We start from the raw sequence: 16,905 nt of genomic DNA, 5'->3' as shown, positions 1-16,905 counted from the left end.
AAGATTCTAGTATGACTAATAAGACTTTAATTAGCTGGCTCACATTTGTTTAACTGGAGCTAACTCTTCAGTTTTTTAATACAGAGTGCGTTCCAAACGAGATATATCATCCTACGAAGGGTACTTCAAAATGAAAACAATCATGGCCTCGTTCCAAACCAAAGTGCTCAAAACTGGCCACTTTGTTTTTAAAGGGTACAACAGATGGACACTTCGGGCCTTTTTGAAGGGAAGTTGATTGGTGTTGCATACTGCGTTCCATTCAGAAGGGCTCATTCCTATGCCCTAATACCTTTGAAGCTGTCACTCCGCATTAGAGATTAGGGCATAAGGATGAGCCCTTCTGAACGCAGTGCAAGTCTTTGATTTTGATGAATGATTTTGTTTTAAATATGCCTGATTATTGGAATATAAATTATTACTATATAATAAATGACATTTTGGTCTTCTATAAATCAAGATAAAAATGTATGATAGTCATACAGACCATTTCAATGTGGTCATGTCATTGGCCCATGAACATTTCCTGTTTGTTATTAAACTATTTAATAAGTGTAACAAAAGGCTATTCTATCATAACTTCCTCAGAAGCTACAGAAATTAAAAATGTAAAACAGGAAACACGTTGGGTCCATTGTTTTGTTTACATCCCTCAAAACGGTCTATAAGTTCAAAGGTTTTGTAATAACCCCTAGTGACACTCCAAGGTATTTCTTATGAGTACTTGCCCTATAAAGAGTTAATGCTGACATCTAAAAGACTCTTTAGTTATTACTTTAGTCATTACATTATTTAGACACTAAAGTCATATTAAATAACCACAAAAATCACAATGTTCCTTCAGTTTCTTCATGTTCCTTAAGTCATATAAGCGGCACATTATTTACACACCTCTCAGGAATATTTGATTATCTGCTCAAAGAAAGTACGAGCAATTGGCCTTAAATGATTAACTGCTGCCAGTGTCTATTGAAAACGTAAGGAATAATTGACAAAGGGCTATTGAATTATTTGAAAAGTATGCACACCCAAGGTTTTGAAACTGAAATCATTCGTTGTGGTTATGTTGAACAGAATTGCGGTAAATACCTGCCTGGAACTACCTGTGATGTTCCCTGAAAATAACACCACACCTTAAGATGTTCAACAGCCAATCATAATTAAGCATTCAACAGTGATGTATCATAAACACATATATATTAATGGGCCGTTTCCACTGAGTGGTACAATACGGTACGGTATGGGTCACCTTTATACGGCTTGCATTTCCGCTGAAAAAGCTGTACAGGTCGTTCACATGAGAAGCACTTCTCACAAAACATGCTTTATACACATAAATACTTCTGTAGAAATGTTCATTACTAACCTTTCTACAAACAGGATTTTATAATAACTGCAGATCAATGATAGGGCAAAACAGCCTACTGTAACGTCTGTAATTATATTAAATAAATAAATAAATACAACATATATGAACACATACAGCCCCTTACAGTCTCCGATATGTTACCAATTACAGAAAAACTACACACAGCAGACATTTTGACCTTATTTGGGTTCAAAAACAACATAAAACATATAGCCCACAGTCAGTGCAAACCTCTCATCTGAATCTTAAGGGCCCTAACATTCACCCTGCGCAAGACGTGTTTCTATAACATGTTGCTATTTTCAGACCATAATTTTCCCGTTTTCCGCCACATTGGTTAAATAGCAAATCCATTTGCACTACTTTGTGGACGCAAATGGTTGTTTCGGTCTAGATGTAAGGCGTGTTATGGCGCATTGTTGGCGCATTGCTATTTTGAGGAACTAAAATAGATGTTCAATAGACCAGCTGAGAGCTTCCTAAAGTCCAGTGGAGAGTGTTAGTTGTGCGCCTTGCTTACACATTGCTTAATACACACAGGATGTACAACAATACACAAATATCTTTACAAATGAAAAAGAATTAAAGGAATAAAACAATACAAAAATTATTATTTTCTACATAAATATAAAAACCACTGCCTCCATGCCTTCTTCATCTCAGAGGGCATTTTCAGTTTATTCATGACAATTTGCTTTTGTATAGTGTTATTATTATTAGCAGTATTATTTATTACATGCATATTAATATTTGTTTTATTAAAAACAAGTTTATATTTGTCCACCTGTCAGGTTTTGGACCATATGGGCCTAGCATATGTATTTGGATATAACTCAGTTTTTTGACCACACTTTGTTATTATTGTTCATTTATTAGTTTGCTGGAAATTAAAACTGAATTTATAAATAGTTTTTAAACAACTTTTTGCTTTTAACAAATGAAATTAAATATGTAGGCTAATTGATGTCTGTGCGTACAATACGTTTCCTTATCCACGAAAAAGAGTGAAAGTGAAAGTAAAGAATGAGGAGGCTCATTCTCGTGCTGCAGATGCTCTGTTTAACTGTTTTCTCACTAGTGAAGCATTCCGTTTTTCCACTTACAAAGTCTGCCATGTAAATGCACCAATACGTGACGCAACTGACTTTTGAAGGGAATGGAAGATGAGACTCTGATTGGTTTATTCTCAAAACACATCTATAACTCATTAAAAGAATAAGCTCAACCCTGTTAGACCATGCGCCGCAGCGCAGAGCGGATTTTTCCGTCCTTAAAATAGCAAAAATGGATTCAGACACACCCTTAATGCTTTTGTTGCCTGCGCTTTGGACTTTGCGCCTAGATCGTTAAAATAGAGCCCAAAATTTTCAGCAGCACATGTAACCTCTGTTAGAAAGTAACTACGTCATTCCCTGTTCATAATAGTCCAAAAGGCGATGATAATAGTTAAACATGGCAGATTGTTCATGTTTTATGTTGCTGAAAAAATCATTTGCTCCTTTGTTTTTTCGCATGTCACTCTGGCATTTGTACATTTCTGAAAGGATCGGATGTCAGAAGTGCTTCAATGGTCACGCGCATGTTATTAATATGAGCTCAAGAAGTTAGTTATTTCAAATATAGACGTGCACGCGAAAGCAATACCGCTCACTCTTTAGACAGCCTTGTAAACAACTATGGGGCACAGGGTAGCTTCTGCTCTTCTTCTTGGCTTTGTGGCTGTTCATCAAGACTACGACAAGGTTTGTTTGAGCTCGGGTTGACCATGGCTCGTTATTATATGTATATATTATTACGGTGAAATGTCTCGGCTGTGTTTTTAAAAATGGCAGTTCCTTTGTTCAGCTTCGCATCTTGCTCCGCCTTTTTATACCCTTTTGTTGTGCTAGGTACCCTTTTGAAAGTGGTACAGTTCGCTGTTAGGTACCTTTCGACAGTGGAAACGGCAATAAAAGCGTACCGAGCCATACCGTAGCGTACCACTCAGTGAAAAACGAGCCATAAGGGGTATGAATTATTGTTTCCAGTCTTACCCATCAGGAAATGTAAGGGATTTTCCTCATATTGTTTCACAACACTTCCCATGAAGAATTTGCTGCCAAACAGCCCAGGAGACATAAAGGTGCCATATTTGGCCATGCCAATTTCATACGGGCTGAACTCCACCCAATCTGATTGAAAAAAGACAACAAATTAAATAAGAAAACATGACTCATAATTTCATACAGTCACACTGACCTAATATTATTATGGTGCTGCCAAAACTCTAACCCAATAAACTCCTACCTGACTATGTGGTGCAACTGTGAGCAAATAGAGTGAGTAATGTACAGTAAGTGACTCCATTTGGACAGACAAAAACTTCCACGTAACCTTCATCTGCTTAGTCACATTCTTTGATCCCATTCAACAGAAAACAAGCAACCCACACAATAACTAGTCTCTAAAAATAGTGTGTGTCTACATCTGGGATGAGCTGTGGAAGTTCCTACAGACTTCACACTGGGTCAATCATTAGGCCCCATAACACCTATTTGCATTTTTTCCAGCGTATTAAGCAAATATAAACAAATCGATAGAGTTCACCTTCCACAGAGCTTAGGATAAGCGTGTCATATACATTGTCACTATTTTAAAAGTTGTGGCAAGTTGTCTTCCACATTTTGCTTTTAGTAATGTTATATATGTGATACATGTGGCAATTTGGGGACAACAGGATAACATATTTGTGGCTTATTTGATGTGGACTGTTATTTTTTACCTGCAAACATGAGCTCAGAGACGTCAGGTTTGACGTGCAGACAGGTGAAGAGAGGAAGAGGGCTCTGACCTTCATTAATCTTCCCTTTCAATGAGCTCAGCTTAATGTCCATTCTCTGTGAAAAAGACACACACACAGAAAGTATGCTGTTTAGTGATCAAACTTTTTAAAATTTCATTGAATCATTCATTTATACAGCCATCCATTCATTCATCCATCCATTCATTCGTTTATTCAAAGCAGCTGATTAATATAAAAAAAGCATGTGTTTTCATGAATGAATCGCTGAATCACTGACTTAAAATAATTTGATTCATACATTCATTAAAAGATTCATACTCAAATGAAACAGTAGTTTGGGGAGACACACAAATTCACATGTCTGGATTAGTTGACTATATATTAAATAAATAAACAAAGGAAAGTATAATAATTTTGGATTCACAATAAAAGTGAAATGAAGTATTGCATGGGTAGATGACATACAAATCAATACCATGCAAGTTTGTTCAAAAATCGTGTGACAAATCACCTCAATCATGTCTTCTGCGCAAGTTAAAACAATCAGACTCGAGTTGAAAATGTGCTTAAGTTTAAAAACTCTGCAAGAAAGCAAGTGATGTGGTGCTGATCCCAGAAAAAGTGATCAAATGTTTTTTTCTTTCAGTGTTTCGTTCAGTGTTTACCAAAAGCATTGTAAGGCTAAGTAGAACGTAAAAATTATTGTAAACATGACTGATCTTAATATTATGATCTGTTTCACAAAAGCATTGTAACTTAAGTAGCGCTTGAAAATTGTTGTAGATTTTCAAGTGCTCTGGAGTAATCGTTAAAGCCCTACTAGCATTATAAGAGTACAAAGTTATGAGGACAATAGTCAGATTACAGCTGTAACTTTATTCAAGTGCAGTCCTATACAGAAATCTGATATATGGCAATATACGAACATATTTAAAAATGTAGCTAATATGAACATTTATGAAGCAATATATAAATGGTGATATTTTGATATTTATACGTTGCATATATGAATGAAATTTAATATATGTGAAATCTAAACATTAACTTTTATTCAGTTTATATATACATATATAATATATATATATATATATATATATATATATATATATATATATATATATATATATATATATATATATATATATATATATATATATATATATATATATATATATATATATCTGGCGACGCAGTGGCGCAGTAGGTAGTGCTGTCGCCTCACAGCACTAAATTGTCCGTAGTGTATGAGTGTGAATGAGTGTGTATGGATGTATCCCAGAGATGGGTTGCAGCTGGAAGGGCATCCTCCGTGTAAAACATGTGCCGGATAAGTTAGCGGTTCGTCCACTGTGGCGACCCCGGATTAATAAAGGGACTAAGCCGAAAAGAAAATGAATGAATGAATGAATTTAAATTGCCATATATCAAATTTCCTTATTTTCCTGGATACTCTATTACACTTTTTAATTTATAAACCAAATAATAAAAAAGGTTGTGCACAAAACAAATTAACAAAAGAAGAAATACACATCTAAAGTAAATGACTGATCAAAAATAAATTTGAATTTAAGTTAAATGAAATATGCTTGAAAGACTGGAAGACAATAGGGAAATAGGGATAAACTGTCTGTCTAAACCCATTCGTGTATTGGGCATTTCCTATTGATAACCTATTCTGTACCCTTAATTCTTTAACATTAATTGGTTTTCAGTTGTTTTATGTCACAGTCTGCATATAGGCGCTTTAAATGGATTACTAATCTATTGATAAGAAGACAGCTATTGGGTTAAACATTTAGGATACAACTCCATATAAAGTTATTTTTCAGCACTTCTGAAATGAACAGCAACTCCTGAGTAGCACGTAGAAAGTGTTCTTGCGCAAATATGTTATGTGCCTTTTTGGGAAACGCATGTGGAGTTGCAACGAATGTTCGCAACCTTGCACTTAAGAGACTCTTAAGAGACAATATATAGCATTATCAAAAAACCCAGACAAGAACATTTGTGTCTCAAATTGATATTAACAAAAGGGGTTTGCGATAGTATTTGGGAATATTTTGTGAGGGCTGCTTATAGCCTGTTACAGATAAATAAATACAACACTAGAACTGCAAGTAAGTTGTAGCAAATTTATGTTCATTTATAATTAATTTAATCATTAATTCAAATGTTCCACTCAAAGCAGCTAATTAATTTAAAAAGAAGCTAATTAATTTATAAAATAAAAAAAGTACCTAAAATAAATAATGACTTTATAAATAAATAATTCACTCACTGACTCAAAATTGTTTAAAAAACTGATTCCTTCAGAATTTAAAGTTACACTTTCTTTTAAGGTGTATTTGTTACAGTGTAACAACTAATTTAATGGCGGCACAGCAATGTTTATTAATTGATGGCAGCACTGTGGCTCAGTGGTTAGCACTGTGTGCCACTGGCTGGGTCAGTTGGCATTTCTGTGTGGAGTTTGCATGTTCTCCCCTTGTTCAAGTGGGCTTTCTGCGGGTGCTCCGGTTTCCCCCACAGTTCAAAGACATATGCTATAGGTAAATAGCATAAACAAAATTGTCCGTAGTGTTTGTGTGAATGTGTGTATGGGTGTTACCCACTACTGGGTTGCATCTGGAAGGGCATCTGCTACGCAAAACATATGATGCAATAGTTGGCGGTTCATTTCGCTGTGGCGAACCCTGATGAATAAAGGGATTAAGCCGAAGGAAAATGAATGAATATTAATTAAATAATATTAATAAATCAATGTATGTAATATTAATTAGTTAATAACATGTACTTACCACTTGATTAAGTTTAGAATGGGGGTTAGGTCTTAGTTGCATGTAATTATGCATAATTAATTGTAATTACTATAGTAAGTACATGAAACGTGCAACAAGGACACTTTTCAAATAAAATGATATCAATGATTTTTAAAAATAACTGAATTTTTTAATGTCATTTATTTCTGTGATGGTAAATCTGAATTTCCAGGTTTCACACTATTTAGAAATCATTGTAATATTGTAATAAGAATTATTCCTTCTTATTATCAATGTTGAAAATGAAAAAAAAATAACAGCGCTTAATTTTCTTCCAGGATTACAATATAAATGTTTTGTAATAATATAAATGTTCTTACTTTTGATCATTTTAATGCATGCCTGCTAAATTCAATTATTACACAACACTAGTGTACATCCTAAATTTAGGGTCTATTTCCTTCCTGATCCTCTCCAAGAGAAGGCTCCATTTGCATAGGAATGCATAATAGAGAGACAACATACAAAGGAGTCTTTGTGTTTGATTTACAGTGCATAAACAGAGTACAGTGCAGTGCAGTTTATGCACTTTGATGTCCTCCTTCTGTCCTCCTCCCAACAAACAAGTTTTCATTCTTGTAAACAGCATCTTACCCCTGGAATAAGCGTCTCTCCTATCAACATCCCGAAGATGTCAGTGAAGGTGACTGGCTGTCCAGCTGATTTCTTCTTCCACAGTGCTTTGACGTAGCGGTTGATGTTTTGGGGCAGGAGCAGTTTGAGTGGGTTATTACTGACTCTGTTCATGAGCTCTTTATTTATGTCACCTGGGCCTTTAGCGGGAAACTCTGGGTGGGAGTACAGCATGGACATATACCTGCGGAAATATAACCAATGTAGACGTTTACAAGAAACAAGTTTTTAAACAAGTATTTAAAGTTGTAGGTTGTGTCTATACAAACAATACATTTTACCTGAACTGCAAATTATGCAAATATATACAAATATTTTAGTATTCTGAGAATGTAGAGACTCGATCATGTCTTTCGCAGTGCTTTTTATGGGAGTGGGTGGAGATAAAGATATTTTGTCGCACTTTGTGCAGCATCATGGGTAATCTACATAGAAGTGTACATTACTTATTTTTTTTGTGGATTTGTATACTTAACTTGTAGTCAACTTGTACTTGTACTTTTTAAAGCAGTACCTTTTTATCTTTAAATTTTACTTAAACTTAAGTAGTCATTACATTTTAGTTTCTTTCATTTTATTTACATTAAATATGGTGAAGAACTATGTTTTAATGCATGAAGCATCATGCACATGTTTTCATATCTGGCTTTAGAAGTTCACCATTGAATCTGAACAAGCACAATGAAGTAAAACAGCCTAATCAAATGTCTCATTAGGTCTGCTTTTATAAATCTGTTAGATACATAAAAACTTCCATACATATTCTGTTAAATATAACATGTTACCAGGGCTTGACATTAGCTTTTTTGATCACCAGCCACTGTGGCTATTACTAGCCATTCGTGATTTTCACTAGCCACAATTTTGTTGTAGGGAAAATATATTTAATATGCATAAATTTGACTGGCATGCTAAAATTACTTGATTTAGATTTTGTGTTATGTCCACATGCCTCCTCATTCATTTCACTATTTTTTGTGTTGTGTATGACCTTGCTCAATGAGCATAAGCAAATGGGTTGTGGTTTCATAGTGTTGCATTGCAAGTAGTTTTTATTTCACATGACTTTTTCAGGGCTAAACACTAAGAATTTATCAAATTTTTCTCTAGCCACACCAAAAATAAAAAAAATAGACAATTCTTAACCCAAAATAACTTAAAGCAAAAGAAAGCAAGTGAAAAACATACTGTGTGCGATAATGAAAAGATGATCATGTGAAAGGTTCAAGCGAAACAACCTGGTGCTTACAAAAGACCTTTAAAAAATCTGGAGCTTTTGAAAGCAGCGGGACTTTGGGTGCACGAGCGTTGCTTTTTGTCCAGTCTATTTAAAAGAGAACCGATCGCACCAGTTACATTTCCAGGCATGGATGCTTCCCGCAAGGAACCGTTTCTTTTTGAAACTTTTAAACAGTCACGCGCATCACATTAGCTGAAATAACCCTTGACGCTGAAACCCTCGTCACTGCGTCAGGATCGTCTGTGTCTCACCGTGTGCGTGATCATCCTCTCATTTGGTATTCATCTGCTTTGTTTTGCTCACACGAACACAAATATTATTGTCATCTCTCACACTGACCCCTCATTTGGCAATCCTTATGGTTGAGCTCTGCTTTTTTTAAAAACTACAATTTAAAAATTATCTTCAACCAGCCAAAGTGGCTAGTGGGAGTGACTGTCTAACCTGCCACAGCTGAATTTTACCTGCATATGGCGGGTGTTAAGGGTGTCAAGCCCTGCATGTTAAATATCGGCAAAATGCACAAGAATGAATGCAAATAAAATCAGTGATGAGAATTGGATTCATAATTTATATTTTGGTGGCAATCATACATCCAATATCCTGTTGCTCTGTTTTTAATAAATGATACAAAAGTGTTAACTGAGCATGGTATATTAACACTAGAAAAACAGGGGTCATGTTGACCATTTTGACTAAAGTGATGAACGTACAGAGCGATGCAGTGGCGCAGTAGATAGTGCTGTCGCCTCACAGCAAGAAGGTCGCTGGTTCGAGCCTCGGCTGGGTCAGTTGGCGTTTCTGTGTGGAGTTTGCATGTTCTCCCTGCGTTTGCGTGGGTTTCCTCCGGGTGCTCAGGTTTCCCCCACAGTCCAAAGACATGTGGTACAGGTGAATTGGGTAAGCTAAAATTGTCTGTAGTGTATGTGTGTAAATGAGTGTGTATGGATGTTTCCCAGAGATGGGTTGCAGCTGGAAGGGCATCCGCTGCATAAAACATGCTGGATAAGTTGGCAGTTCATTACACCGTGGCAATCCCAGATTAATAAAGGGACTAAGCCGAAAAGAAAATGAATGAACGAATGAATGAACGCACATTCAGAGCCTACTGTAGCAACCTGTGCACAATACTAGGCTATATAAAAACTATTTCTTTTTAGCGTAATTGATATGATATATGATGATAGATATTCAAAGCTTAACTCTAAACCTCAACAAACTCTCAATTTAAAATCGGCATGACAAAAATTCAATACAGTCTTGGAAAACATCTGAATGACCGTTATGACCATTCTATTACAGAAGCTCCAGTGTTAAATTAATAGTAAATCATGCGCATGGAGCTTTTATGATTCAGTGGTATTATAATATGAAACTAAGTAACAATTTTGCCTAGCTCAATTAGTTTCATTAATTAAATGTTTATTCTAGCCTCTGCATCACATCTTGCTCTTTAATGAGGTACTCCTCCACCCAACAATGAAAATGTAAGTATTTTTAGTCCATGTAATGCATAAGTGCACCAGACCACTTCAAAAACAAAAGTGAACATGATGGTAAACTTTAATGCCTTCAGCACAGATCACTTTATGATGAACACGGCGCATAATACATAATATAAAGACAGAATGTGGCAAAGAGTTGAGAACCTCTATGTTGGATTTAGTGACTGGTGCACCTCTCCCTTGCTGCGGTTTGGTGTGTATATGTGTTTGTGTGTGTGTCTCCACATGTTTGACCTATTGCCAGTCTCTTTTCAGGATTTGTTTATGGACGGAAATGTGTGAAGTATCACAATCAATGTATCAAAATTCCACAGATTTCCTGAAATAAACTTTGCATTTGGGAATAATACAGCACAGCTGATAAGGAGGAGAACTTTCCTTCCTTCCTCTCTATGCAGTATGGAATAAACACAATATGTAGCCTATTCCTCTTTCTTTTTCTATTTTGAAGAAGAGAGAGGAGAATAAAGCATCACTGCTTGAAATGTTTTGCATTTTTTCTGAATGGATTCATTAATACACATCAGACAGGGTGTGTGCAACGTTTAAGTACTTGACAAATTTTTCGGATATGAATACAAATAACAAATGTACACAAAAAAATTTGAACTTCAGTGTGCAAAGACCTTAAGTTTAATAGATGTTTGAACGTGTCTTAATGCAAATTCATTTGACTTTTTACTGACCATGTTGATCCTGAAAGTCCTGCCACATATGTTGCACAGTCAAACACGCCAGATTCATACAAAGCCTTCATCACACCAGAGAAGCCCACCATTGCACGAAAACCTCCTCCAGAGCCCAGAATAGCGATGGTGGGAACCTGAGTGAAAAATAGAGCTGCCATCAGACACGATCTGTAGAACTGTTGCTCTTTTTAAGCATAGTTTACACTTCAGTTGTTGTGGTTTCTGATTTTACCTCTCTTGGTGAGGATGGAAGGAAACGAGGGTTTTCCATTTTGAGAAGCTTCTTGATGCTGAGCATGACTCTGTCTCTGCGCGTCTGCATGAAGAGCTTCTCTTGATCACACAGTGTCATGCTGAAGCGCAGGTCTGTGGATGCGCTGCACAAAAACAATTCACTTTTCCTTATTTATTTTTATCTGATAAACCAAAGAGTGAGAAACAGAGGAGCAAAACAGCGAGAGTAAATGTATGTGAATCATAGATGGATGGATGGATGGATAGATTTAATTATTTTTACAAATTTGAACTTAAAAGAATTAATTTGTCTCAAAAAACTCTTGTGCTGATTCAGCTCATTTTATATAAGTAGTTTGCACAAGCAACAAAAATATTTTGTATTTGTATATATTTGTGTTCAGTACATACATAGAAATAATTGTGCATTTCTACCATGATTTACAATAGACAAAAGACTAAAATGTCTTTCAGTAAAACAATAAGTTAAATTCCAAAAATATTGTCAATCATGTTTAATTATAAATAATTTAATTGACTATAATTATAAGTAAGTTGTAAGTTGTTATTAAGACATAGGTTGACTAAATTATAATAATTTAATAATTAAAAGACTATCTTGCCATCATGGTGTAGCATTATTATTTAAAATTTGACTTCACCACAATACCACTAGGGCGGTTCATTCCGCTGTGGCAACCCCTGATTAATAAAGGGACTAAGCCGAAACAAAATGAATGAATAAACAATTTGGGTTTTACCCATTTACCAGCATGACATTTTAATAATTGAAAATATAATTAAGTTTCGCTAGACTACTTATTATTATTTAAAATCAACGGGTCAGAATGTTTTTTTACGTTTACATAAATATATGTTACACTAAATAACGCTTTGAAATTTCACCCATATTTTTGACACTGTCTTTTAGCAAATGTTAGACCTGCAACAATAAAATAAACATTTTACTCACACTTAATATGCTTCTTATGTACATATAATTAGACCATTGGCAACAAAATTATGTCTTGTGTTGCACAGATATATTTGTAGGATAAGCCAAATATACATTCTATGAATCAAAATTCTTGGTCACACTTTATTTTGATGGTCTGTTATTGAATTTAAGTTACATTCCCATTAGATTATAAGTAGACTATAGGTTGGGGTTAGGGTTAGTGTAAGTTGACATGTACTTGCAAAGTTTCTTATAGTCAGTTAAATGTCTATTGAAGGAGCAGTATCAGCAGATATTAAGCAGACAGTCTGCTAATACTCAAATTGACCATCAAAATAAAGTGCTACCAAATTATTGATTTTTATTTGATAAAAAATTATTTGAATATTCAGTAAAGATCATCGCCCATGTCTTCCATGAAGACATTTTATAAATTTCCAACTGTAAATATATAAAAACTTTTTTTTATTAGTAACATGGATTGCTATGAACTTGATTTAGACACTTTTACCAGTAATTTTCTCAATATTGATTTTTTTTTTAACCTTCAGATTCCAGAGTTTCAAGTAGTTGAATCTCTGACAAATATTGCCATATCCTGACCACAAATCAACAGAAAGCTTATTCAGCTAGATATCATTAATGTACACGTATAACTTTTGTAAATATACTTTGATTCGGACACAAAAATAGGACATTTAATCATAGACCCGTGTATGAAATATGAAAAATGTGCGAAAATAAACATTTTTTTATACATACCACACTTCCAAGAGCAAGTCGAGGAACACTTTGGTTGTCTGGCAAGAATAAAAAAACACAAATAAACACACTGAAAATCAGTAACCATGCCATTAATGTATTCTTCTTTTTAATTTACCTTGCCGATAGAGAGGGTCACATGCTCCATTTGTGCCACTTTAAGTTTTGAAAGGGAATATTTTGCTGTGCCAAGAGTTTCATCCATGACATAATTGGCGTCCATCAGTGTCATCTAAATAAAGAGCATTCAAGCAGGATTATCCTACAGTACTTACATGTTTTACAATCCAGTATAATGCAACTACAGCATAAGCACATTTTTAAAATAAAACATTTCCAAACAGAAGCTAGATCGTTTAAAATAATAAAACAATAGATGTAGGCCACCATTCAAAAGCTTAGGGTTAATGAGATGCTTTAATGTTTTTGAAAGAAGTCTCAGTAAGGCTAAATTTATTTGATAAAAGGAAAAAAATTATTTGATAAATTACTGTCAAAAAATTCATCAATGTTAATCAATACCAAAAATAAATGTACATAATATATGCATGTGTTCTTTGTAAATGTATTATGCATTTAAATGCAGGTATAACCTTGAAAAAATGTCTATTTACATTTATATTTAGTCATTTAGCAGACGCTTTTATCCAAAGCGACTTACAAATGAGGACAAGGAAGCAATTTACACAACTATAAGAGCAGCAGCGAATAAGTGCTATAGACAAGTTTCAGGTGTGTAAAGTCTAAGAAGCAAAGCATTAGTAATGTGTTTTTTTTGAGAGAGTACAGTTAGTAGTATAGCCAGAGAGGCAATTACAGATTAGGAAGGAAAGTGGAGACTAAACAGTTGAGTTTTTAGTCGTTTCTTGAAGACAGCAAGTGACTCTGCCGTTCTGATGCAGTTAGGGAGTTCATTCCACCAACTGGGCAGATTGAATGCGAGAGTTCGGGAAAGTGATTTCTTCCCTCTTAGGGATGGAACCACGAGGCGACGTTCATTTACAGAATGCAAGTTTCTGGAGGGCACATAAATCTGCAGAAGTGAGAGCAGATAAGAAGGAGCAAAGCTAGAGGTCGCTTTGTAAGCAAACATCAGAGCTTTGAATTTGATGCGAGCAGCAACTGGCAGCCAGTGCAAACGGGTGAGTAGCGGAGTGACATGTGCTCTTTTGGGTTCATCAAAGACCACTCGTGCTGCTGCGTTCTGAAGCAGCTGAAGAGGTTTGATAGAATTAGCTAGAAGCCCGGCTAGTAGAGAGTTGCAATAATCCAGTTTGGAGAGAACAAGAGCTTGAACAATTCATTTTTTATTATGATACAGATATACAGTTGGAGTCAGAAATATTAGTCCCCCTGAATTATTAGCCCCCCTGTTTATTTTTCCCCCAAATTTCTGTTTAATGGAGAGAATGTTGTTTTTAAAACATTTCTAAACATAATAGTTTTAATAACTCATTTCTAATAACTGATTTATTTTATCTTTGCCATGATGACAGTACATAATATTTGACTAGATATTTTTCAAGACATTTCTATACAGCTTAAAGTGACATTTAAAGGCTTAACTAGGCTAATTAGGTTAACCAGACAAGGTAGGGTAATTAGGCAAGTTATTGTATAACAATGGTTTGTTATGTAGAGTATAGAAAAAAAATAGCTTATAAGGGGCTTATAATTTTGACCTTAATGGCTGTTAAAAAATTAAAAGCTGCTTTTATTCTAGTCGAAATAAAACAAATAACACTTTCTCCAGAAGAACAAATATTATCAGACATACTGTGAAAATCACTTTGCTCTGTTAAACATCATTTGGAAAATATATAAAAAAGAAAAAAAATTCAAAGGGGGCTAATAATTCTGACTTCAACTGTAAACTAAACGCCGATTGATATTTTCTTCTAAAATTAGCATTTTTCTGCAACTCTTGTGTGTAGGCTCATAAAGGTTACTTTTATAATGACGAATAATTTTTTTAAGTGAAATAACTGAACATATTTGCAATTTATGTATGCATGTGATTTATATATACATACTAAATCATTATTTTTCTACAAAAAAATGCTCTTAACTCTTCTGAGGTTAAAAATTATTAAAAATAGTTGTTGTCTTAACATTTAAGTGTCTAAAAAATTCACCTTGATGCTATTTATGACAAAAACATTACATTAATTTCATATTCAATTTAGAAGAAACATTGCCAGTAATGTACAGAATAAAACAAAAATAGCTTTATTTAAACATATAACTATAAATTCCAGAGAAAGTTCATGCGGTCTCTTCAGTTTTTCCATTTCTGTATGTACACTGTAAATTTGACACATTCTTGTATTTTATTTTTCTTCTACTAAAAGACTAATATATTGAGTCTAAGCATGTTACTGAGGCAATATAAAGCCTTGAATTATGAATCTGACAATATAAATCCTTGAAAAAAAACTAATATATGTAATAAGCTATAAATGAAAAAAAAAACACTCCAAAAGTAATTTGAGTAAAAAACAAATTCACCTCTAAAACATTGGATTGATTGGGATCCAATATGAACTCAAAGGTTTCGTTCCACTTGGGGTTGATGTCATTATTAATGTGGCGGGTTCGTTTTCTTGACTCTGGTGTGGTTGGAACTGACAGCTCTACATAAGGGTCCGGGGTGTCCACTGTGTACAAACACACAATCACTATATCATTGGAGAGTTTCTCCAAATTGCAAGAAGACAGCTTTAAACGTGCATACTCACATAAATCCCCAAATGCTCCTTTAGTCACATTTTCAGCTCTCACCACAGTCAATTTCAGTCTATGAGAATACTGATGCTCAACCTGAACATATAATAAACCATAAGTTCGGGGTTTTGAAGGCAGTAAAATGTCCATCTCTTCATAAAGGAAGCTCATTTAATTACAGAAGTAGGAAATGAACAACAGGTGTTTCCCAAACAGAATAATATCTAAACAGGAGACGTGTCTAATGAATACATGCAAATAATTCAGACAGCAGAAAAAGAACAGCAGCTTTATAGTGTCTCAATTCATACATTCATTACATGCTACATTTTAATACATATTGATATATGTTGTGTCCTAGGCCTATTTAAAAAAAAAAAACATATCAAACTTGTGATAAAAATCTTTAAAGAATCAGGGTGCTCGTTTACTTGAAATTTAAAGAGTCACTTACTATGATGTTGGACATTGTGGCAGCAGTTTGGAGGTCAGGATGGCACCTTATTTCAAGACAGTCTGGAGATCATCTGTCAAATTAAACAAAACAAGAAAAATGAGGAAGAAAAAAGAAGACTGTCTGCGCACAAGCGGTCGAAACGTGAAATGCAGAGTTCAACGTCTTGAGACCCACGAGTTCGCCCTCAGCTCAGAAGAAAAGTAGATACAAAGTGTTGAAGCAGAGTTCTTGTTGCATAAGTCACATTGACTCGTAGACGCTCACAGTGAGACGACTTTTGAGAGATTACACATGTACGAGCTCACCATATCTGGTGGTAAAGTGATGTTGGACCCTCTCCGACAAGACCGTCATTTCAGGAAGCCGAGAGGAATGCGCGTTTCTGGGCGGACTAAAGAACGAATCGTTCATTTGAGATCCTTATGTTGAAGGATTCAGTTGAACCGATTCACATGGTGACTCGTCCGAGTGTGTGAGAGAGAAAAAAACTGAACAGCCTACTAGACAAAGTGTTGAAACCATAAACATAGCAACATTTCGAATGACATTATTTTCAAACAAGTAATGATGTTTATGCTATATTTAGAATATGTTAAGTCGACATGGCTCTTTTTTAAATAACAAAATATCAACGTCAACACCTGATACAGACGACTCCAACGTTAACTCTTGAACCAGTTCTTTAAAGGGAATTGTTCAAATGAATCGATTCGCAAAAATCAGTCGACTTTGG

The 16,905-nt window shown here is 34.8% G+C and overlaps 1 protein-coding gene across 1 annotated transcript in view; it reads right to left on the bottom strand.

The window, feature by feature from the left end:
• Window positions 1-16,557, bottom strand: part of pla2g4aa (phospholipase A2, group IVAa (cytosolic, calcium-dependent)) — a 37,283-nt gene extending 20,726 nt beyond the window's left edge. Inside the window, exons 1-11 of the mRNA XM_056474589.1 lie at window positions 16,478-16,557; window positions 16,170-16,242; window positions 15,730-15,811; window positions 15,500-15,648; window positions 13,110-13,223; window positions 12,992-13,029; window positions 11,270-11,414; window positions 11,035-11,171; window positions 7,565-7,787; window positions 4,131-4,245; window positions 3,403-3,540 (exon numbers count right to left, since the gene is read on the bottom strand). Coding sequence (XP_056330564.1) covers window positions 3,403-3,540; window positions 4,131-4,245; window positions 7,565-7,787; window positions 11,035-11,171; window positions 11,270-11,414; window positions 12,992-13,029; window positions 13,110-13,223; window positions 15,500-15,648; window positions 15,730-15,811; window positions 16,170-16,184 — 1,156 coding nt within the window. The 5' untranslated portion in view covers window positions 16,185-16,242; window positions 16,478-16,557. The remainder of the gene's footprint in view (window positions 1-3,402; window positions 3,541-4,130; window positions 4,246-7,564; window positions 7,788-11,034; window positions 11,172-11,269; window positions 11,415-12,991; window positions 13,030-13,109; window positions 13,224-15,499; window positions 15,649-15,729; window positions 15,812-16,169; window positions 16,243-16,477) is intronic.
• Window positions 16,558-16,905: the final 348 nt, after the last annotated feature.

The sequence above is a fragment of the Danio aesculapii genome, chromosome 2 (assembly GCF_903798145.1).
Source record: "Danio aesculapii chromosome 2, fDanAes4.1, whole genome shotgun sequence".
NCBI lineage: Eukaryota > Metazoa > Chordata > Actinopteri > Cypriniformes > Danionidae > Danio > Danio aesculapii.
Note: the sequence above shows the minus strand (reverse complement) of the source record. Positions and strands in the feature narration are given on the sequence as shown.